Genomic DNA, 25,445 nt, shown 5'->3' with positions numbered 1-25,445 from the left:
TTGCAAAATTATCTGCGCACCCATAACATTTTAAATTGTGTCACGCTCCAACCCCAAACTTCAATGAAACGTAATGGGATTTCATTAAATTGAACATAAACTGGTGTTCAAGTGTGTGTGGAAGAGGGATTACGTTATTTTCCAACCCAGTCAGTCTGCATGGAGACCAACCGTGATAATCAATTTTCAAGTTTTACAACAGATCCTCTGTCCGGTTTTGGTTCTGGTCTTTGACTGGGCAATTGTAACACAATAATATGCAACTGTTTGTTCACTAATGCTCTAACCAACTTCTGAGGCCTTCAGACAAGATCTGTTTTTATACTCGCATTAAATCACCCGCAGATGAACTCTATTACCTTATTAGGTGATCTTTGAAGGCAACTTTTTATAATGGATTTTTTATTTATGGTTTGGGGGGGGGGGGGATCAGAGAAGAGGAAGCTGGATACAGTCACACTTTTATTCTTCAGCATGGCTTTCACTTGTTGAAGAATTTTGAATGGCGTGTATCATTTCCTTCCACTTCGTTATCGTCCACAACTTTATGTTATTGAGTGCATTGAAGGTTGCATTTCAACATGATAACACAAAAAAAAAGCTTAAGGGTGTGTATACATTTTTAAGGCACTGGAAGTCAAATGAATGACGAGGTTACTTAACCATTCTCTATAATGCAAAACACATAATTCATTTCAAATGTACTACAATCAGGATTTGATCACCATTGGTTAGGTTGTGGGCATTCAATTGATTGCTGTAATTATACCAAGCAAAACGATTTGAGTACTGTTTACATCATTTTTATAGTCAACCTTCTGTTTAACGATGCAGTGTGTTCTCATTACGTGTAATAAATGAAATCTGCATTCAAAGACCACAGGAATACAGCCAATAGAAAGTTCATTAGTGGCTTTGTTATTGTGAACGCACACATTGCCTCCATTAACCACAGTTGTAAAATAATAAATAAAAAATCCCACAAAGCTCCACTTTCAGAGATTGGGCTGAAACCTCGGGCTCGTTTTCAGGTTATATGAGAAATAATGGATGTTTTTTGGGTGTGAATGTGGTGGGTGGAAGGTGCTGCTGGGAAAGACTGCTGCAGACGCGGAGAGCTGAAAACATTTGTAAAGTTGCTTCAATGCGTCAGGAAAATGGTCAACGGGCAAAACCTGTCAACACAAAGTCCAACTTAATCAAATTACAATAATAATAACGACACAAATTACAGTCCATATATAAATAACATATTTTCATGTCAGGCTAAAATATCTTTGCTTTGTTCATTTTAAAAACACATGATCACTTTTTTCCCCTCAGGCAGAATGGGGATAAAAGCATTTCAATAAACTAACATTATAAAGACGAAATGATGATTGGGCAGTTTTTCCATCGAGGTCTAATCTTGTGTATATTTCCATAGTTAAACATTTGAGGTGTCTACTGCTGAATTTCTAAGGTTTACATATCAGACAGTTTGAGGCTTACATTCCTGAAATGCAAAAGTTTATATATAACAGAAAATTAAGGACACATAAAGCTAAAGTTTAGGGTATGTATATTTTAAGTTAAGGCATATATAGCTAAAATGTTAGAGTATATTTACCTGAAAAGCTAAGGTACAAATAGAGCGAGGTATATATTTCTAAAACAATCAGTTAGATATACTGATTATTTTAAGGTATATAACAGCTAAAAGTTTAAAGTACTGTATATGTAGTTGACATTTAAAGCAAATACAGATTATAGTAGAGTTTTGTGTTAATTCAGTTTTGTAAGAGGTAAATTGTTCTCAATTTAGCAGACTTTTTCTAAGTAAGAGAACGCCAAATACCTCTGAAACTGGAACCAACCAAGCATTTTGGTCTCATAAACCTAAATTATTCAGCATTAGTTGGGTTTGCGTTGTGGCCCAGGTCCATTCATTAGCGAGTGATGATATAATCCCTGGCTCTATTATCAAAACACAACCATTCCTTTTGGTTTTTAGCCTTTATTACTTTTGTATCTAGGTTTATGTGAATAAGACAGCCTTGGTATTGAGACTGACTCTGCACTCCATTTTAAACTAGCTGTGAGTCCTTTAATTCTGTGTCGGGCAGCTAGCTCAGTGTGAAGAGTATAAGTCCTGCAATCCGAAAGCTTTCTGGCTTGATTCGATCTTCCTCCTTTCACACGTTGATGTGACCTTATAGGCACTTAACCCCAAGTTGCCTACCAATCTGCGCATCTGAGTATGAATGTGTGCGAGTTTGTAAGTGAGACTGAGTGAGAGGCTCTCCTGTAATGTGCTTTCAGTAGTCAGTATGATAAGAAAGGAGATATATAAATTCAGTCCATTCACCGTTTTATTTCACGGCATGATTAAAACCTCACAGAGGTGGCATCTTCAAGCGTCTGCCAATTGAACCTAAGGATGAGTCCAACCTGAGGAGGCCCAAAATTCTCTTTCTGATAGCTTGCCGGATTTCTATGTATTTTTCTGTGATGTCACACAAGGAAGCAGGTTATTTGAGGTTAAGCCTTAAAAATACAACTACTGGTGTAATTAATGTTGTAAAGTAGCATATCAGAAGTTTACAGAGCCAGGACATCATCTTCTTGGCTTTCCCACAATGTTTATAGGCACAGCAATCTTACTATATGTCAATCTTCTGACTTTGAAGGAGGCAAATTACAATAGAAAATAAAAAGCTGAAATAAATATGGCTATCTTGACTGAACTAAAAAGCAGTAGGTTAATCAGATATAATGTCAGACATAAAAATAGTTTTTTGTTTCTACAGTTCCACTTGCATTTATCTTGACCTAAAACAATGTATAGATCATAAAGAAGACCAATAGACAATAAGTAGCATATCTATATCTATATCTATATCTATCTCTCTCTCTATATATATATATATATATATATATATATATATATATATATATATATGTGTCAGAATAACGCTGACAGGAGTAAATGGTGAGGAACTAAGCGTATCCTTATTTTGAATCAAAGTCTGCCACCTTGTGTCTGAAGGCAGTTACACACATGCTTGCTGTTTTTTTTTTGTATTTAAATAAAAGAAATGCTGTCTATCAAACGCATTTTTTTGAGGTTGCCCCTGAGTGTATCTCTGTTCGGCACAGAGCAATGAGGTATTTCTGTAGTGGGAGATATGGGCTGAGAGCCCTGTATAGTGAAGTAGAGGGTTGAAGTTCTCAGATTGTGGAACCATTTAGTGTGCTTACCTGATGATAGACTCACCAGGATAGTTCTCAATTGGGATAAAACCCAAAAATATCCCTGTTCTAGAGAGGTCTCTGAAATATTTTCAAATGTAAAATCACAATCATTGTTTTTGAATCATTTGCAGTGTAACATATTAAACCACAGGCAGAACATATTTGGCATGTATAAGGAGCAGTGGATAGCCGAGTTGCTAAATAAACGTAAACTAAGGAATTAAGTATAATTTAAAGATTGCTTTTCTAGAGAGCTTCATGTTCAATGTAATTTGAAAAGAGAACAGAGGTCTCTGTGTGCACAGCTCAAAGCTGGAGTGCTGCCTCTAGAGGTGGAGGAGGGTCGCCATAAAGGAAGTCCTTTAGAGGACGGATTATGTAATGTGTGTGACCTACGTTTAGTGGCAGATGAATTTCATTGGATGCTCTATTGTCCCGTTAAGTTACGTACAGTAACTTAAGAAGAGCTTTGTTTGAGAAAATTCAATACAGTATTCCAGATCTATTTTGGCTGGCTGAAGTTGAAATGTTTGTCTGGTTATTTGAGAATGAAATCTTTTGTGTGGCACGATATGTGGAGCAAGCATGGAAAATGAGAGCGAAAACTCTGTACCCGGTTATGTTGTAAAAAGTATTGTTATATTTTTCCTTTTTGTGTTTGTAGTGTCTTATAAACCCATGTGGGCTGGGCACATGTGTGCATTACACCTAAATAAAATTATTCATTCATTAATTCAAATCAAATAAATTGTTAGCTTTTTAACATATTCATACAAACTCTACTGTCAATATATACAAAATTCATAGCAAGGACATCACAAATGTCCTTTGTGATCTTAAAAAAGAAAGAAAAAAACATGTTCACTATGTTATTACCTGCACCCATTGCTTCTTCTTTATTGTTTATGTGTCCTAAGCCGCAGTATGTCCTGCAAAAGTTTAACCACGGTAACATACGGTGATAATAAATCTTCTTGATTCTTGAAATATATTATTCATTTTTTATTTGTTGTACATAAAACCAGTAAAACAGAAAACGTGTTTGGAGTTACTGTCAGTAACTGTCTTGTAACACTAAATAAGAAAGTTATCATTTCAAAATGTAAAAAAAAATAAATGTTTTAAATAAAATTGGGGTGTACAATCAATTAAAATTAGTCAAACATTTAACCTAGGGATTGTGTACAAACGCACACAAAAACAGAATACAATGATTTCCAAATCCTTTTCAGCCTAATTCAATACACTAAAAGGAAATATATTTAATGTCCATATTGATCAAATTTACTGTTTTTTGTTATATTCACTGATTTGAATTTGAATGTCATCTATAACGTATAACGCATTGCAAAAATACTGGGGCATGTTTATTTCCGTGTTACGTCACCTTTCCTTTAGCAAGTTTTTAGGATTGTTAATTGTTAAAGCTTTGAAGGTGGAAGTCTTTCTCATTCTAAGTTGATGACCAAATTCAGTTGGTCAACAGTCCCGGGTCTCCATAGTCATATTTTACATCATTTAAATGTTTGACACACATTTTTAATGGGAGACAGGTCTGGACTGCAAAGGAAGAGCAACATCAAACAACATTTCAGATGCAACTCACTGGAGGGTTTTGGCTGTTTTTTGAACGGGCTCAGGGCACCGCATGTAGTCCTTGGGGGATACCTGGCGTCCATACGTACCATGTTGGTGGTCCCTGCTTTACAGAATAATGTTGGTTTTTAATGCAGTGTCGCCTGAGATCAACAATCACAGCCATTCATGGCTGGTTTTCAGCCTTGGAGCTTAAGTGGAAAGATTTCTCCAGATCTTCTGAATCTTTTGATATCATGGACTGTCGATGATGAAATGCCTGAATTACATGCAATTAAACGTTTCAGAAACATTGTTCTGTAACTGTTGGAGTATTTGCTCAGGTAGTTGTTTACAAATTGGTGAACCTTACCCTCTCCTTGCTTCTGAACTACTTTTTTGGAATGTAGCTATTGCAGGCAGCCAATTCCAAACCAGTGACTATTTGCAAAAAATAATGGTTTAACAATTGAAACATTAAATATCTTGTTGTAGTGCATTGAATTAAAATATGTTGAAATTTATTTGTAAATCATTGTATTCTGTTTTAATTTACATTTTAAACAACATCCCAACTTAATTGGAATTGGGGTCGTATACAGCTGTGAATATACATACCAAGATATATACTTTGATTACTTTTACTGGGTATTTTACTAATGAGGCCAAGCTTTATTCTCTGCCCACACGAACGATACCTGGATAATTTAATCCCAACTCTTCAACTGACTAGAAAGGAAGACTGAATGTTTCCTTTGTGTTTCATATTAATGTGTCGAATTTGTGTTATCACTTTATCATTTTATATCTAAACCGGAATGTCTGCGCATATGTTCAGGAAGCCCGTCAGAATGACATTGGAGTTGGGGATATAATTCTGCAGCCACGTCTCAGAGAAAAATGTAATGATACTGCATTCCCACTGGCTGGGTCGTTTTCAGCTCTTGAAGTTCATTCATTTTACTTGCCAGGCATTTCACTTTTACCTTTATGAATTTATGATCAATAAAAGAGATGCTTTGAACTTCCTCCTCTCTCTCTTATTTGCTCCTGATCTGCATACAATGCCTTTTTTTCAGATGATCTGGATTAAGGAGTCCTGGTATAGGTATATTTGAGCTTTTGAGATGTTAATCAGTTGCTCGTGGTTGTAAAAAATAAACCCACCATATGATGACACATCATTATAAAAGCAAAAATCCCTGAAGATGCACAGATTCCAAGGCAGATGAAATAATCCTCCAAAAAAGCAATGCTTACCACAAACTAAGGAAGAAATACAACTTTTTAAAGAATAAATCAGAAAGAAAATAACAAAGCTAGCACTTTTTACTCATACTGACCACTCAAAGCGCTTTATACCACATTCACCCAATCGACTACTACTGTAATACAGACAAAGGCGGTTGTTTTGTAAATAGGCGATACATTTTAAATTATTGCATGGCTTGAGTTTAGCAAAAGCAATTTGAAGTAGTTATTAAATAGTAACTGAAATGATTTCATAGCAGGCACTTGAAGTTTTAATGGACTTTTTTTTTCTTTTTTTGATGTATTGTTTACAGTTTATTTAGACTTTTACATTAAAAAAATATATCTGTTTGACAAAGTAATCGTTTGAATTACCGTTTATGTTTTTGTGCGGGATTTCCCGATAACATTGAAGGCAACACGCGAGAAGCGTTCACTGCCCTGCTCAGAAATGTCGGCTCGGAGCCTCATTCGACGTCAGTGCCACCGCCACCATGTTGGATCAGGAAGTGGGCTGAGTCTTCACAAGAATACCGAGCGCAGCTTAGCGTCAACGGCCGCCGTCTCTTCTCGGCCGACTCGTCTTTCGCCTCCTTGATTTATTTCCCCCCCTCCCTTCCCTCCCTCACACGTCTGAAACTCGGTGTACATGCTGCACGGCTCCCTATCTGACCGAGGTAGGCTTCCGTCTTCGACCGTCCCGCAGCCCCAGCTATGACTTCTCTCACGCAGAGATCCTCGGGCCTCGTCCAGCGGCGGACCGAGGCCATTCGCAGCGCCGCCGCCGCCGAGAAGGAGAAGGACTCCGGCGGGGAGGAGGACGAAGCTCGCCGAGGGGAAGAGGACGAGGAGGACAAGGGGGACTCCAAGGAAACCAGACTGACGCTCATGGAAGAAGTCCTGCTTCTGGGCCTCAAGGACCGAGAGGTGCGGGCTGTTTGGCATCCGTTAACTTATTAACAATGTTTACGTTGCGTCACTAGCTCCATGTCAACATCGACTTTATTCACCCGGCGGCTAATGTTTCCGGGATTTGTTTCCCCCCCTTGTCTCAGCCTGAGGTGTCTGGCCCTAAAAAGTGTAACAAGAGTAGCCATGATTGTGCGTTTCTGTTTACCGACGTGCAACGTGTCAGTTGCCAAGGTGTGCTGCTCAAATAGATAACGTTTTGGGTCCGAGCGCCGGGGTTCTGGTGCGGTTCCGACACATCCGGTTTGCGAGTTCCCGGATCAGAGCAGCTGTGCCGCTTTGTTTACGTAGCCCTCCGCGGCTCGCGCTACCCGATGGGGAGGGAGTTCTCCAGGTGTGAGAGGTCCGGTGGAACCTGGAAGTGTTGTTCCACGACCTGCTAAACACGTCAGCTCATTTTTTTTCTTCTTCTTCGCTTACAGGGCTACACGTCTTTCTGGAACGACTGTATTTCTTCCGGCCTCCGCGGCTGTATGCTGGTAGAACTGGCCCTCAGAGGAAGGATACAGCTGGAGGCCTGCGGCGTGAGGAGGAAAAGCCTGCTGGCACGAAAGGTGAGCGTTCGCTGAGCCGAAATAGTTTACGTCTCACGCCGTAGGCATGGCGTGTGTGTGTGGCGCCAGTTTCAGAGTGCTTTTACCCTCCAGAAGATTGAGGAAGAGTTCTTGTATAACTGATGCATTATATTAGTCGACAACGGCACTTGTAATTCCTGTTTGCACAAGATGTGAATCCAGTTTAAAGTCAGCTTGATAGCTGCCAACAATAATGTTTGTTTGTTTTTCTTTCTTTTCTTCTTCTTTTTTTTTTTTTCCAAGGTTATCTGTAAGTCGGATGCCCCTACAGGAGACGTGCTGCTGGATGAGGCCCTGAAGCACATTAAAGACACCCAGCCTCCAGAGACGGTGCAGAGCTGGATAGAGCTCCTCAGCGGTGAGATAAGCACGTCTGACTTTGCAAACCAAAGCCTCCGGTCATCATAAAAAAAAAAAAAAAAACTGGATATTGTGGATTAGCCGCTTTTCATTTGAATATCTTGTGCCGATTGGCTCTACTCTACTCTTAAAGCCGTTTGTTTTGTTTTTCTTTAATCGCTCTTCGTATCCCGATGTCTCTGCAGGGTCACTACTCTTCCATTTGGTTATCTAAATTGCACTCTTTTTTTTTTTTGAGAAGTTAAACTGTTTGCTCTTTGCTTTTTAACCGCGGTTCTTAAGTTCTCGTTTTGCAGATGTGTTCGGATTATGCTAGTACTGAGCCAAAAAAAAAAAAAAAAAAAGTTTTTTTTCTTTTAAGGAACTAAAGTCAAATTAACAATGTCTTTGTCATGGGAGGGTTTGTGTTTAATCAGGTGTTGTTTGACTAGAGGAATTTCAAAACCCGTCGTCGTCACCACCGCTCTCACGCTTAGGGAACCAAAGTGTGAAAGCAACGGCCACCCATGCCAGAGTCAAAAAAGTTATATTTGTTTTATTTTTAATTTGAATGTAATTCTTACATTTTAACTCCTGTCTTTGTCTTAAAGTTAATTAAATAACCAGTCTTAAAAAAATCCACCCTCCCTTTTTTGTGTTTTTAGCTCTAAAATAAAATATTTCATTCGCTTCATACGTCCACGTTAGACGTAGAAGCCGTTGTGGACCAGCCTGTTGACTGACTGAATGAAATGCATGTCTGGAAGGGTCGTCCGTTCTAATTTATTTTAGATCTTTTAAATAGCTGTCACAAGTAAATTGGATTCTGTTTGCGGTGGAAAAAACAACGGCCATACGCCGCAAACTGCAGTCTGCTCTTCCAGTGCCTCTCTTTTGCTTCTGATTTCCACACATTTTCCTCCATTTGCGCCTCACTCTGTCATCTTCACTACATATTAATCATCTGTCCTCCGCTATGCTCAGGCGTCTGTGCGATTTCTGCCTGCTCTGGGTTGTTCCAGGCCGATCGTTAGCCCAAAGGCGCCGTAGAGGGTTTGCTCACCGAAGCGTGCAGAAACCCTGTCATTAACAACTAAGGTCTGCTGTTGACCCGCAGGAGAGACCTGGAATCCCCTGAAGCTCCACTACCAGCTGCGGAACGTCCGAGAACGTCTGGCTAAGAACCTGGTGGAGAAGGGGGTCCTCACCACGGAGAAACAGAACTTCCTGCTCTTTGACATGACCACACACCCGCTCACCAACAGCACCATTAAGCAGGTACGAGGCGCCGCTGTTCATTCCACCGCAGCGATACGTTGTTGGTAAGGCTGGGCGATAAATCGATTTAATCGATTAATTAGAGTTTTACATTTTTTTTTTTAAGAATAAATTTTTGGAAAATCGGGATTTAATTTTTTTCAAATTAATCATTGGGCTTCCGTGAAGAGATCAGCACGCAATGCTGAATATATGTTTAGGAACATATATTGTCAAAATATTGTAAAAGGAAACTTTTTTTTTTTACCGTAATGCGAGGCATTTTAATTTATTCATTTACTTATTTTTTTTAAACTTAGTTTGAAGTTACACAAGTGATGTGAAGCCTGCTCTTAAAAGCAAGTTTTTTCTTTCATTTCTTTTTATTAAAAGAAAAGGAGGAAAAAAGAAATGGATTAATCGGATTTGGCAAAGTAAAATCGGAGATTTAATTTTAAAGCCATATCGCCCAGCCCTAGTTGTTGGGCCCATTAATGGTCGCCGGTTTGGATGCTCTGCACGGCTGCAACCTAAATGATAAAGACGTTCTCTACTGACTCAGCTTTTGTGCGAGGAGCAGCCACACAGTCGGTTTAATTGGCAACAGGTTGGACCGCTCATTGCATATTTTGTTACGCTTGATCTTGATAAGGTCTCATTGAAATGCACGATCCGCAATTGCGTGTTTTAAGATTTCTTGTTGGACAGTTTCATCTGATTCGCTTTGTCCAGCTTTTGCCCGTCCAACTTCATGTCAGTGAAGTAACTGACTTTACTGCAGTGGTGATACAGTGGCGGGCTGGCATACAGGACCACCAGGGATTTCTCCGCTAGGTCAGCCCGTGGAGATCCTGTTGCTCTCTTTCCTGAAAGAAGCCTTCTAGGAAAGAGCAGCAACGCGTTTTAACATTTTGTTGCTTTTACTTAAGATGAACTTAAGCCAGACGTGCTAAAAGTGCTGGAGAGTGATAAGTTTTTAGACAGTGTAGCAGAAAAGAGTCTTTTTCTGCAGAGGTTTAATCACAGAGTGAACAATGTAAGTTTTTGAATGCGACAGCGTTCCAGTTCTTTATTTTCAGGTTCAGCTTGAGTTGTTTTGTTGCAAGAGAATAACCCATGTGGCGTTGCTGCAGTTTACCTGTAGGCTGTGTCCTGTATGTTGTTGCTGTATATTGTTTTTTTAAGAAGAAAGGAGAATACTTTAGGTTTACATCCACTTTCCTTCAATGTTAATGCAGTACTATCATGTTTTCACTTCTGTAATCCATCCTGATGTTTAATTGTTACAAAATTATAATGTATGCTCTGGTAAACCATGGCTGCTTGTATGGAAAAAAAAAATATGTACAATTTATCAACAGGTACTCTAGAAAAATGTCCTTCTTCTACTTATTACAAAATAATTGTAAACATGTAATTAGTTATCAAGTTGATAGTGAATAGAATTGAGGTTCTCAACAATAAAGGAATATAGGAAAACCCCTGCAAAGGACCTGAAACAGGCTGAGGTTCGCCTTTCAGGAGAACAGCACCCAAACGACACAGCAAGGGTTACAGTGGGTGGTTTAAAACGACGTAAACTCCTGTTATTAGGGTCCAGTCAAACTTCTAAATCTATCTGAGAATATGTGGCAAGTCTTAAAATGTTTTTTTTTTCTTTTTTTCTTTTAGGTAATTGTGGTTTAAAAAAAAAAGTCAGTCTAGGTGTGCCTCATGGGATGTCCATCTTTAATTTCAGTAAAATGAGGTTTACAAATAGACTCTGGGACTAAAATTTTTGTCCTTACTAAAAATAGACATTTGTATCAACAGTCAATATTTTCTGTGTAAATGGGCGATGCTGTGGGGATTTCAGGTGGAGCGCTTTGCAGTTTGGTCATGAGGCGGTCTCATAATTTCAGCTTTTACAAGCATCCAGTCCAGCATTAGGCCTGATGCCCTGAGAGTTTCAAACCAGTTCACACCTTCTCGCGTGGGACCAAACACCTCTGAGTGAGCCAGGCTGACTGCGACACTAGCAACGCCCTGCTGGTAATGGAGGCCAGTCTGCAGGTGAATTTAGATCAGCAGAACGGTGCATCCTAAACAGCATAAAAGCTTGGAACGTCTCCCTTCAAATGAAGAGCAAAACATTTTCAACTACAAGAACTGAAGTCCAGTTCTTTGTTTTTGTTTTTAATCTGTTTTGGATTTGCCTGGCCCTGGATGGCTGAGAACATAAAATCTCAGCTAAACTTCTACTTTAGAGCTTTAACAGCTTTGTTGAGTGACAAGTGTTTGTTGTGCTACAACTTTGTTTGTGATCTAGGGCTGGGTTAAAAAAAATGTTATTTTTTTTTTTTTTCAAGTTTGAATCAAGTCTCATATTTATTCCTGAAGATTGATTCATAAAACATGTGAGCCGACACTTCCGGCTCACACTTCACTCCGGGAGGTGAATTTTTAATGTCATATTTTTAATAATGCACCAGGTTAGTGTCCAAATAGCAGCTGCAGATATCTCTGGCGTCCTCTTTTCTCCCCCGGATCTGTTTGGGGTTTCCCCCCCACAGCATCTTTGTTAAAGCATCCGTCTCATTCAGGGAGAGAGTTTGATCCTTACAGCCACCATTAACCACCATAACTTTATTAATTTGCGGTTGATTATTAATATAATATTTGTATCAAAATGTTGCATAACGACACAGTCCTGTAATTCAGGTAACATTTTTTTTGAATACCGGCATCTAATCTGAGATCGGATTGAAAAGAATCGATTCTAAATGTTGAGAATCGATTCTTGGTATTTGAATAAGTACCCAGCCCTAGTGTGAGCTTGATGTCCTGTGAACGAAAAAAGTGTTGAATAAGACATGAAAAGCCTTTTTATGTAAGAAAGGATATATCCGTAAATAAAAAGCATATAAAGTATATAAAGTGGCCTCATATTCAGCTTCATAGTGAATTTTAGCTTTAATTTTAACAAAGAAAGCCCTTCTTTGTGCACCTCCCTGTGTAATAATCTCTCTGATCTCATTGTGGATGTTAAAGATTTGGTGAATACTATAACTTTTGTGGTTCCCTTTTAACTTCTCGTTGACGAGGGAAAAGTATAACTGTCAAACATCAAAGGGATTTTCTGTTTTCTCATTTAGCTCTTTAATCTGATCCTCCCCGTTTCTCTCATCCACTCCAGCGCCTTGTCAAGAAGGTCCAGGACTCGGTCCTGGAGAAGTGGGTCAACGATCCCCACCGCATGGACAAGCGGGTGCTCTCCCTGATCCTCCTGGCTCACTCGTCCGACGTTCTCGAGAACGCCTTCGCCCCGCTCCAGGACGACCAGTACGACCTGGGCATGAAGAGGGTCCATACCCTGCTGGAGCTGGAGCCCGAGAAGGAGAGCACAAAGCCCAGCGCCAACGAACTCATGTGGGCTGTGGTGGCTGCGTTTACTAAATGAAAACGCCTGACTGGTCTGGACTGAAAAGATCTGGCTGTGGTCTGGGTTATTTAATTGATTTGAAGGACTTAACGAGACAGACTTCACTTAAATGAGACAATCTATTCTGGTTGAGGAGCCTGTTTATACATCTATTCTGGATGACATTTTTTTTTTTTTTTTTTTTTTTAGTTTTTTTCGGGTGGTAGTCCATATTAACAAAGTGCAGTCTGAGTGGTGGTGGGCTTCACCAAGTAACTGTTGATTGGATGGAAGGGTGTCTGAATGGAAACCGACGACGGGCTGCTTTCACATACGAGAGGTAAGTGGATCTTCCACCGCGGACTACGGATCCATTTAAAACCATCAACACTACGAGCGAGCGAGCTTCTGCTTGCGTTGGATGACACCAGAGAGCACGGCACGTGGCGACTGTAGTCATGGTGAATATGAAGAAACCGACCAGGGCAGAGTTTTTGCGTCAAATTTAAAAAAGGAGGAAAAAAAACGCCACCTGCATTGCTTCAAGGTCTGACCATGGACCAGTCTCCGTACGCTCCCTCATGCTAACTCAAGGATTAGAAGATCACAAAGCTATAGATGCTCTTTGCACTCACGGACCCCCTCCCCCCCCTTGCGCCTCCACCAGCTCATTCCCGCCGCGTCGAGGAGAAAAAACGCTCACCGTTACTGTTAGAACAGACTACCTGAATGTTTTGCAGATTCTCACGTTCTTTTTTTGTCCTCAAATGCTTTTTTTTTTTTTTTTTTTTTTCCCCTCCCCTCTTCCTCATTGCATCCTGAGGAAGAAAGGAAGGCTTAAAAAACACCAGAGTTCAGTTCTTGCACGGTGGACGGCAAGGTGAGTCGGTTGACCCTCAGAGACTTAAACCAAGAATTTAACCTCGAGTGTATTAAAATGAAAAAAAAAAAAGTTTTTTTGTTATGTTCTTTTTTTTTTTATTTTATTTTTTTTTTCTCCCCCGAGGGTCCATTCTGTGTTTAGAGGACGTGGCTAGTCTCACCGTAGTTGTTTATGTTGTTAGCTGATGCTCGGACTAGCCTTTCATTTATCACCTATTATGCTCAGTCTTTACCCTTTTTTAGGTTGGATTGTATTTATAGGCATTTTACAGGGTTGCATAACATAAATTATGAACCTTAGCAACTATGACAAAAAAAATTAAATAACAATAGCTCCCTTTTGTAGACGGCTTCTGATTAATAAGAGCTTCTGCTTACGTTTCTGAGTGTGAATTAAGACGTAAAGGTTTCCCGGCAGATATGAATCTCAGATCGGGGGTCGTTGGCGACGAGAGTTACGGGGGTTACTTGGAGAAATGGGCTGGGAATCGTTTTTGCTAGACGGGTTTGTTTCCGTTTTGTAAATGTTAGTGACCGTTCACCTTTTTTTTTTTTTTGTTCTTCATAATAATCAAAGCGCATCTCACCGAATACCGATGGTTTTCTAGCCATGACCATTTAAGAGTCTTGTTAATGTGGAAGTATTCGTTTAGATCGTTATCAGCTTTACAAAAGTCGTAGGCCTAGTTTCCCGCTCAGCCGACCCACGAGCTTGACTGTAAACTGTTTTCCGTCTGCGGAGGAAATCGCGTCTGGGAATTGTGGGTAAAACTCAAGAGAAGAGGAAGTGCATCCTTCGGATGAGGCGGCCCTTAAAGGTTACATCTTGCAATTAACGAGTCTGTACTTTTTTTTTTTTTTTTTTTATCTAGTCCTAAATCACATGCAGATTTTGTAAAGACAAAACAAAAATCATGTGGATAATGAATTGTTCAGAAGATGGAGGGGTTACTTGGGCCCAAATGAATCCAGACGAATAGAATCTGCAGTCTATTAGAACAAAAACTAACACCAAAAACACGATTTAGAGCCCGTAATCTTTGTATAATGTGAAATTCCTTTTTGTTCGATGGCATACATAATGCTTCTTTTTTTTTTTTTTCTTTTCTGTTTGGTTTTAATTTCTACATGCAACATACCGAGGGGTATGAAGAACTGTTCCAACGCGTTTACAGCAAAGAGACCATGCATGCTATTGGTGGAGGGGCAGTGGTACTTAACGGATGTAGCTACAAAGAACAGGCTTGTATGTAATTATTTGTCATTTTACGTGTACGATCTAATGGAGTTAAATGAAAGGGATCTACTCTGCTATTCTCTATAATTCTGTATGCTTTCTTTTGTATTACCACAGAAAATAAAGTAAGGATCCTTTAAGTGCCTGAATTCACACTGTTCTGATGTTTTTATTTCCATATTTTGAAGCTTAAATTGATTCCATTGTTTTCCATAAGCACTTTTGCACCTAAATGTATCATGGAGGGTTTATTTGTTTTAAATAATCTGGTTTTTAATTTCTTCTATAGGGAGATATTTTGTTGTTCTCTTATCGTTGAAGTGTTTTGTTTTTCCTTTTGGGTTCTCTTGGGCGGAAAGGACGAGATTACTACAATCCCAGAATCTCATTTCTGAATATAAAAAGTGGTATTGAAGTATGAAGTCTTTGACCTTCAGTCACGCCAGATCTATTTAACTATCTACTGGGAAATCCTACTGTGCGCATTACAACTACAAACCTCAGTTTATGTTGCTGGCATTTTTCAACATTGTCACTCATTTCAGAAAGTGAATCTATTTCACTATATTACACGTATGGTGAAATATTTCTTGTAACTTCCATGATTTTTATGGCTTAGAGATAATGAAAACCCAAAATTCGGTGTCAGAAAATTAGGACCATGTGAAGAACCTGTTGATTAACTAAAATCACCCCCAAAGGTTTTCTGAGCCCCTAATGGTCTCTGGGTCAGCAGGTGTAATAATCGTGGGCTAGACTGCTGAGTGGGCCGATGTCCAGAAGACAGTACCCCCCCCCCCCCTCCCCCCCTCCTCCTACACAAGGTCAGTAAGTCACAAAGGTTCATTGCTAAAGAAGCAGGTTGATTAGTGCTGCATCCAAGCATATTCGAGGAAGGATAAAGTGCGATAAGGAGAGGTTCACCAGCAACGGGAAGAACCGCACCCTTGAGAGGATTGTCAAGCAAAATCCGTTTGAGAAATTGGAGAAGCTTCACAAGCAGGGGACTGGGGCTTCATTTAGTGCCTCAAGAGCAACTACACACACAAATCCTACATATGGGCTACAAATGTTGCATTCCTTCTTCCAATCTGCTCATGAACCAAAGACATCTGAATCGAGAAACGGACTGTTGCTCTGTGAACCAAAGTCTTTTTTCTTTTTTTCTTTTTTTTTTTAGATGATAGAAAAATTGGCATTTCATAGGGGAATTAGTGGAGTCTGATAGATGATTGGAGAAGCTCTCATCCACTTTGCTTGAAACGCAATGGGAGGTTTCCACAATCAGAAATGATCTGGGGTGTCATGTTATGTGCCTTAATTTTGCACAGCACTTTTTTTTCCCCCCACCTTTCTGATTATTTTTTTTTTTATCTCTTCTGTTGTACAGCTTAAAGGAGCAATAAGCAACATTTCACCACTAGGTGGCACTTGAGCTCTGTCTACAGATCAAAACATGTAACAGGCTGGGCTCCAAGCAGCCACCCAGCCCCTTCTTTCTCTTTTACGCGCCTAAACACAGCAAAACAGCATTGCCTTCTGGAGGAACATTTCAAGTGAAGAAGTAACTCATAACTTTATAATGCTGTTAGCAAGAAAACATTTTGATCTGCTGGGACGTTCTCCGCCATGTTGCTCCAGCGCCGAGCGTGCTGCTCTGACGGTGGTATTTTAGGACAGGGAGGGGCTAACGGTGCGTTCCTTTTGCCTCGGAGGTCGGGACAAACGAGTCGCAGATTTCCGGCTTTCTTGCATCCCAGTTTCTAATTTCTAATCATAAATTAGAAACTGGGTTTATAATTATTAAAATAACATAGATTATTATAATAATTATTAAAATAACATAAAATAAAGATTTGGAATATTTCATTCTGTGTAATGAATTTATGTATAAAGGTTTGGTGTGCATTTGTACTAAGCCCATTTGCTCTAATACCCATACACACAAAGTCCCCTAACTGGTAAATTGTGTCAGTTCATAATGAAATCAAAGTATGAATACACCTGTCTGTGAAGAACAAAAGGTCGGCAAAAATAAAATCTCATCTACAGGTTACCGCAAGATATCCACACACAAGACGCAAAAAGACGGTGGCACGGGTAACACGTGTATTGCTGGCACGGTGGTGCCAGCATCATGGTGTGGGGTTTGTCTTCTGTAGGGAGGCAGAAGAGCGGATCAGAGCTGCTGGTAGACGGTGGAAGCTAAATGCAGGGAAAACTTTGAATCAAACTCTTTAAGGCAGCAAAAGACTTAAGTAATCTAAATGTCGTCACCAGAAGAAAATCCTTTCTAGCCATCTGTGCGGCACATTACCTTTGTCAGACATCTGTAGAAAATTTGCCATTTGCCAATCACTGCTTATGTAGTAAAGTGAAAAGAGCATGCTTGCAGGTTTACTCCAAGGCATGTGGCTGCTTTCTGTCTGGCCCCATTTTGTACACATTTTTCTCTAGTTTTTGTTTTTCTTCTTTTTTTGTTTTTTTTTTGTTTCACCCACTGTGAAGAACCAGGAATGTGTAACTGCATTTGAACATGTTTTCCACATACTTTAAACCAAACTAAGATAATTTGTGAAACAATAAGCTTATCACAGAAATGCCTTCAACTTGATGAAAATATGCGTCTGTTAACCCCTCATGTCTTTCAAAGCAGGTGGAATAGTGAAGCTTAGCGTAACCTAAAGGTTTCAGCATGCTTTTAAATGTGTGGAGGGTTAAAAGGGACAAAATGAAATAACTAATATATCATGAAATTAACCAATGTGAATTTACCATGAAATAAATGTATCGTTAAATAATTAAATGTACTATGAAATAAATAAGTGTACCATTATTAAATGTGCTTTTTAATACGGAGGTTTAACTTAACCTTTGCTGTGATGTGGCTGTGCCACCTAAACACACATGCGTTTGCTTGCTATTTCCGCTTGGGGGCACTCTTGTAATTATGATGAACCATCCCAGGGTATTTTGTTGTGTTTATACTGTTGCTGTGGCTTTACTTTTGCTCTCCTTTTACCTGTACCTATTACGTATTAATACTTTATTCAGTTAAATTAGTTCCCAATCCCTCTCTTCTTGTTCTTGATCTTTTCACTAATAATCTCCCAAGGTTATTGATCAATGTGAAAAACAAAATATTTTCTTTCAATTTGAGTGACCACAGTGCAGACTCTGATACACATTTATCTTCCCGTTATGTTCATTCATTGTTCATTACATAGTTGAATGTGCAGACAACAAAATCACACAGAAATTATCAAGGGAATTCAGATTTATTAATCCGTGGAGTTCTGGATTTGGAGCCACACTCAAAATTAAAGTAGAAAAAGACACTACAGGTGGATCCAACTTTGATGTAACGTCCTTAAAACTAGTCTAAATGAGGCTCAGTAGCATGTGTGGCCTCCATGTGCCTGTATGACCTCCCTACAACGCCTGGGCATGATCCTGATGAGGTGGGAGGGATCTCCTCCCAATCCTGGACTAACACATCCACCAACTCCTGGACAGTCTGTGGTGTAACGTGCCATTGGTGGATGGAGCGAGACATGATGTCCCAGATGTGCTCAATTGGCTTCAGGTCTGGGGAACTGGTGGACCGGTCCATAGCATCAACGCCTTCGTCTTACAGGAACTGCTGACACACTCCAGCCACATGAGGTCTAGCGTTGTCTTGCATTAGGAGGAACCCAGTGCCAACTGCACCAGCATATGGTCTCTCAATGGTCTGAGGATCTCATCTCTGTACCTAATGGCAGTCAGACTACCTCTGGTGAGCACATGGAGGGCTGTGCAGCCCCCCAAAGACATAAATGCCACCCTACAGCATTACTGACCCACTGCCAAACCAGTCATGCTGGAGGATGTTGCAGGCAGCAGAACGTTCTCCACGGCGTCTCCACACTCAGTCACGTCTGTCACATGTGCTCAGTGTGAACCTGCTTTTATCTGTGAAGACCACAGGGTACCAGTGGTGAATTTGCCAATCTTGTTGTTCTCTGGCCAAAGCCAAACGTCCTGCATGGTGTTGGCCTGTAAGCATAACCCCCACCTGTGGACATCAGACCCTCATACCACCCTCATGGAGTCTGTTTCTGATCGTTTGAGCAGACACAGGCACATCTGTGGCCTGCTGGAGGTCATCCTGCAGGACTCTGGCAGAGCTCCTCCTGTTCCTCCTCGCACAAAGGTGGAGGTAGCGGTCCTGCTGCAGGGTTGTAGCCTCATACGGCCTCCTCCATGTCTCCTGATGTACTGGCCTGTCTCCTGGTAGCGCCTCCATGCTCTGGACGCTACGCTGACAGACAGAGAAAACCTTCTTGCCACAGCTCACATTGATTCACCATCCTGGATGAGCTGCACTACCTGAGCCACTTGTGTGGGTTGTAGACTCCGTCTCATGCTACCACTAGAGTGAAAGCACCACCAGCGTTCAAAGGTGACCAAAACATCAGCCAGAAAGCAGAGGAACTGAGAAATGGTCTGTGGTCACCACCTGCAGAACCACTACTTTATTGGGGGGGTCTTGATAATTGCCTCTAGTTTCCACCTGTTGTCTATTCCATTTACACAACAGCAGGTGAAATTGATTATCAATCAGTGTTGCTTCTGAAGTGGACAGTTTGATTTCACAGAAGTGGGATTGACTGGGAGTTAAATTGTGTTGTTTAAGTGTTCCCTTTATTTTTTGAGATATATATATATATATATATATATATATGCATTAGAAAAATTCTCTATGTCCCTGCTACTTCATTTAAAAGTTAATGTCGGATCAGTTACTAAAACTTTGCAAGTTAAATTCCACCATGAGATAGACATATATATATATATATATTCAGTACTTAAGTTAAAACCATAAACTCAATAAAAACCCAGAGATAACTTTTAGCCTTTCCTCTGAAAGAAAATTAGAACTAGACCAAGAACAGAACCCTGGGGGACACCACTTGATAAAATGTCTTTGTTAAATGTAATATTGACACAGGGAAGAAGTATTGACAAACAAAAGTACCCAGTTTTATTTAACACCAAACATCTTATTGTAACAAGTTAACTGTTAGAGGGTCCAAGTTAATGCTTTAACACATAAATGAGCAAGTAGTCTACTTCATTTATGGAAAAATACATGTTTTCTAAACTTCAGTATTTGAGTAACATTTTAATGCCTTTACTTGTTAAAAAAAACACAGTTTTTAGCAGTAGTTTTGAAAATTAAGTATTTTTAACATCAATATATCACAGTGTGAAAGATTAATAGCATTAAATACACCATCCTCAGCATTAGGCATATAAATATAAACCTTTGAAGGTGGAGATGGTTTAAAGGGTTTTCAACCACATTTCAAAGATATAGTATTTTAAATATATACTCTAACAACTGTAAAATGCCCTCAAAGACATCCATTAATGCTGAAACCACAGACAGAACAAGAATCATAGTTAAATGATAATTGTATCCCATTAAGTAGAGATAGTACCAGTAACTTCTTACATTAGCGATCCACAAAGTATTCCATTTTACAAAGGAAATACTTACATTCGTAACCTTTTTTTTTACCGTTTTGTAACATCAGTTTTTTTCATTGCTACAACTCTAAAACGAACATCCTGTAAATATGATTTAGAGCTTGACTGTATGTGTGTTTGAATTCCATTATCTTCAGCAGACATCCACCATGTAGACATTCTTCCTCGGTCCGGTCAGCCGTCCGGAGCAACAGGCACCCACGCATTTCTGTTTCCATTCTCTATTCCAGTCCACAGTCCACACTGGCAACTCCTGTGGGATGATTCAACAGCGGGCATCCCTCCTGTGTGTCACCACGTCGGTACCGGTAATGAGCTCGAATCCAAGACTTGTTTTTGTTTCTTTTCTTGGCACAGTGCCTCTCTTTTTCATGATTCCTTGTAAGTCGGCATCAGCTTTGACCTCTCAGCGTATCTTAGTGACAGTCTCATAGTTCTTGACCAGTATTTCCAGCAGCTTGCGTCTCCAGTAGACTTTGTCCCCAACTTGCCGGAGCTCGCGGGCGCAGAGCTCGATGGCGGCAGCCAGGTCTGTGGGGAGAGAATGAAAGTAAGTCAGAAAGAATTGAGACCCATTGTCTAACACGTACCAAACATTACTCAAACAGGTTCACGTAAACCCTCTTTTAACTCACCGTGGTTTTCCACTTTGACTGTCATCTTTGACCAGGAGGTTTCAGACGTTCCGTTTGTCTCTCGATCACGCAGCTCGCAGTCTGTTGTGGCGCTTTGACAAGGAAGAACAGGTTCTAGCTATACATAGGAAGTCGGCCTTAAGTAAGCCTGCCTGTACAGTATGTGACGCAAACTGTAGGAGGAATCCCCTTCAGCCACAGCCAAGATCCTCCCATCCAGGAAGTGTGTTTATGATATTGTTATTAACTTTTCTAATCAGCTGTACTACACATGTATTATTCGTAGTTTTTTTTTTGTACTGTGTGAGAAAGGAAACGAAATAAACGTAAGAAGACTAACTAACATATTCACAGGTGAAACGCTTGAGCGTTTTCTGCCGAGTTCACAGCAGAAAGTAAACAGTTACAGTAAATCACATGACACAAGATGACATCATTTTAAACGAGAATGTTTGTTTCTAATCGCCCAAGAGCTGCATTTATATAAGCCCACCCGTCATAAAGAGTTGTGAGTTAACGGGGTAATAATGGAGAAGAACACCACTATCTCTACATGCACATGTAAACAAAGACACAGAACACCACAAGCCTCAGTCACACAATGTGGCCAACAACATGATGGGCATGTGACAGACCTTCATATGAAAAACGGAAAAAAATGAAGGCAATCTTAGTACCTGGGCCGGCAACATAAACATGTCGCGACTTGCTCTGACCTACGAACGCAGGGAAAGTACGGTGGAGTGCATAGTTCCTCCTTTTATCAGGTGATCTGAAGCTTGTTGGTTATGCTGCCACAACATTACCTCAGTCAGCAGTGCTTCATTACTATATTTGGCTATTTAAGTTGTAAAGATGAAGCCCCATTGTTTATTTTCATCAGGTTTGACCACCCTAGTGTGAATATCTAACCGCGTGCCTCATGGCACATGACAGATTTCTCTATCTCAGGTGATCTATTGTCAGAGCGGCTTGTTTCTTTTCATCGTTTTTAGTGTCTGATTGCTGGAATCTATGACAGTATCCGGAGACTTTCACATAAAGTTCCCAAAAAAAACGTTGTAAACTCAACCTTGCCTGCTATGTTCTTTCTCAAAAGAAGCACCTTTTATAAAACTTGTATATGAGCCATACTCATTCATTCTGTGTCTCTTTTTACTGTTTTGTACCAAAACATTGTAACATGCTAATTGATGAAAGGAGATTCTGAGATGTAGCGCTTGTGTTTTTATGCAGTGCTATGAAAAAAAGAAAATTGCCCCCTTACTGATTTTTGCTTTTTATTCCTATAAATGTAAATGTTTGATATCATGAAACTAATTTTCATATCAGACAAAGGGAAGGGGGGGCTCTTTTTAAAACAACCTTTGGTTATGCGGCAGGACAAAGCAAGTCCACCGCTGAAACGCTCCAAATCATTTGCGTCAGGACACAAGTCCAGTTGAGAGGCTGCTGGTATGATTGTAAGCAGGACAATCACGGTCACAAACCTTCCAATGGGTCTGGATTAAAACAGTTCAGCGAGGAGCAATGGGCCAAAATTCATCCAAAAGGATGTAAGGCAGGATCACAAACCTATAGGCAACAGCTGCCCCTGCTTTTTCCTGCTTTTTCACATTGACTCGGAAAGCTTTTCTCCACAGAAAAAAAATAAATCATCATTTAAAAACAACTCTGATGATCCTTATCTGAAATAAAATTGTATTCAATTATCTGATTTAAGGACAAAAAGCAAAAACAGAAGACATTTGCAACAAAGCAAATACTTCACATCACCGTAGAGCCAAGGGGCCCCAATTGGATACTAGGAAAAAAATTAAAAAAATGCTTAACTATTGTTAACATGAACCGTATCATCATTGACATCCACTTCACATTTTGGAGGCTTTTGTTGTTTGCGAGTATATCTGGTGAAACTGTATGATGTCACATTCAACCTGAGCGAGTGCTTCTTCCGCCTTTCTGACTGCTTCCACGTCGTAACTTACCAGCAGGACAAACCTGCGTGACTGAAGGAGGCGTGTCCTTTCCCAGCTCGTAGCAGCACTGTGTTTTTGAGTTGGCTGCCTTTACAGAGTCCTGCAGGTAATTCACCCAGAGAAATTCTGTCTTTACTGTCTATGAAAACGTTCATCAGTGGCTGGCTCCAGCAAAACAGAATACTCTGTGGCGAAGCTTTACTTGTCTGGCATATTTAGCTGGATAGGAATTTATTGCTCTCAAGGTTTCTGAAGACAAGATACATAAGATGTAAGTTTGTGCGATAACAAACCGGTCTCACAATCTACTTAAAATCAGTCAGGCTCGTGATCTCAAAAAAGCACACAGATTTCTGTAAATATCTCATGATGGGTTTATTTAAAAGCCACACTCATTCACACCAATCAACGCTTCAATTAATGTTCCTATTCTTTATTTTGTTGATGCAAAAGAAGTACAAGTAGGCAAGGATAACTAATGAATATACTACACTTGTTTTTGTTTAACCTTTATTTAACCAGGAAAGTCCCATTGAGTTTACTAATCAATGGCACAGATCACAACAATTCAGTACATCAGAGACATTTTCAACAACAATTTCATAAGACTATTTAAGAACATTTCCAAACCACAGATTTCATTTCCAAACCTTTGAGCAAGAGTTTAAACTGGTCTATTGGATCCACTTCCTTTTAATTACCAGTCTTTTTGTAAATTGTTCCATGTTGTGTGGGCAGAATACTGAAATGCCACTTTGTGTGTGGACACTTGGTACAGACATCAGCAGTGAGTCTTGTGAGCGTAAAGAATACAGTCCAGCCGCTTATGGTGGAAAATATTCACACAGAAATGAGGGGAGCAGACGTAGAATACCCTTATAAATGAACATATACCAATGCGTGAGTCTACAAATATCTGGGATGGCCTGCACTAGAGTGTGACTGTGGCTTGATGGGTTGCAATCAGAAGGTTATGGGTTTGATTCCAGCTTCCCCTTGTCACATGTTGATGTAAGGCCCTTAACCCCAAATTGCCTATCTGTGTGTTAGTGAGTGTACAGTGCTTTGAGTGGTCAGTATGACTGGAAAGGTGCTGTATAAGTTCAGTCCATTTACATGTGTAAAGTTCACAGTGGTGTGTGTGAGGCTTACAGTTTGTGATAAACCTCATTGAGGCATGATAAACAGAGTCTGGTAGTTTCAATAAATGAGTACAAATGAGGTCTCCAGAATGGGTGTAAATGTTGCAGCTACAATTTTCCTCTTTGCATTGAAAAACTTTTTTTTCTTCTTCTTTTTCTGAAATAAACGGCAATTTTCAGTCTCACTTTCCTGACCAAATGTTCGACGTGTCCTTTAAAACTAAGATTGTCATCAATTAAAATACCCAGATATTATAAAAGATTTAACTCGTTTGGTTTCTGCCCTTTTAAAAGTGACGTATTGGAGGACGTATTTGCAGATTGCTCTTTGTTCTGGAGAAAAAACATCAACTTGCTCTCATTTGCATTTAAAGTAAGTTTCAGCTGTAACAACATGTTCTGAACTATGTTAGAAGCATTTTGTAATGTATAGACACTGGCATTAAGAGTTTTTGCAAAGCTGTAGTTAACCATATCATCAGCATAAAAAATGATAATTTGGTGTCCACAAGATCCTGGCCAACGTTATTCTACTACTACAGGTACAATGTAAGCAGAATGATTGTTCATAACGTTTTTATCTGAACTGTTTGAATATCAAAGACGCCGATTTTAGCAGCCCAAATAATAAAGTTTTAGGGCCTAATTTTAATTGTAATGATAAAGTGAAAGGGGACAGAGAAAATGAAGACAAATTCAAAGAGTCACTGGAGAAGAGAGCCCTCCTCTTTCTTGCTCATGTTGTTCTGACACTCCTGTCTCTTAGCTTGGTGGAGACACCACAAACATTTGCGTCAGCCAAAGGTGCGTTTGAAACTCACCAGTGTTTACAGCTCGGTCCTCCCACACGATGCAAATAGATTACATCAGCAGCTTCATTATCATTCAGGTGACCAAGTACTCCCAAGTGCTCCACTCACACCAAGACCAGGACAGTGCTGGGTGAGTCACTGATTTGCATCTGATCCATTAGGCACACAGGAGGATGGGCCTTCATGACCTTTAAAAACAGCAGCGCACCGACTACAGGTTACACAAGTGCAAGCCATCAGAATTATCAAAGACTGCTGAATAGATAGTCGAAACATTTTCAGCAAAAAACTGAGCGAAAGTCTGGTTGCATCCGATTTAAGCCTGTTTGCTGATTATAAGTTGTCTTTTTTTAAAAAGGTAATTTAACATTGGTGGCTCTAAACAACTTTGATTTAGCTGTACTGAGGGAAAAAGTGGCATAAATGAATTGTGTGCTATGGGTATGTTAATAATCAACCTGTTCTTTTTGAGTATGGAAAATGCTTTCCACTGCATTTTTGTACACTAGCCAACAATAAAAAAAAATCTTGTTTTAAGTGTATTGCATTAACTATTATTATAACAAAATCAAAAATCTCTTTGTCAACCATTTGACTGCTCTGGACTATACTGGTTAATGGAC

At 39.8% G+C, this 25,445-nt stretch overlaps 1 protein-coding gene and 1 long non-coding RNA gene across 2 annotated transcripts; one reads left to right on the top strand and one right to left on the bottom strand.

The window, feature by feature from the left end:
- The first annotated feature begins 6,512 nt into the window (after positions 1 to 6,512).
- Positions 6,513 to 14,868, top strand: LOC105938144 (Golgi phosphoprotein 3). Its single transcript, XM_012879785.3, has 5 exons — positions 6,513 to 6,987; positions 7,452 to 7,583; positions 7,848 to 7,962; positions 9,061 to 9,221; positions 12,376 to 14,868. The coding sequence occupies exons 1-5, from the start codon at positions 6,775 to 6,777 to the stop codon at positions 12,637 to 12,639; spliced, it is 885 nt and encodes a 294-aa protein (XP_012735239.1). The 5' UTR covers positions 6,513 to 6,774; the 3' UTR covers positions 12,640 to 14,868.
- Positions 14,869 to 19,720: 4,852 nt separating this feature from the next.
- Positions 19,721 to 21,008, bottom strand: LOC110366426. Its single transcript, XR_002426661.2, has 2 exons — positions 20,890 to 21,008; positions 19,721 to 20,785 (listed from the first exon to the last, which is right to left on the bottom strand). It is a non-coding gene; the product is annotated as an uncharacterized LOC110366426 (long non-coding RNA).
- Between the last annotated feature and the right edge of the window lie 4,437 nt (positions 21,009 to 25,445).

The sequence above is a fragment of the Fundulus heteroclitus genome, chromosome 8 (genome assembly GCF_011125445.2).
Source record: "Fundulus heteroclitus isolate FHET01 chromosome 8, MU-UCD_Fhet_4.1, whole genome shotgun sequence".
Classification (NCBI taxonomy): Eukaryota; Metazoa; Chordata; class Actinopteri; order Cyprinodontiformes; family Fundulidae; genus Fundulus; species Fundulus heteroclitus.
The sequence above is the reverse complement of the archived record's forward strand: the minus strand, read 5'-3'. Positions and strand labels throughout refer to the sequence as shown.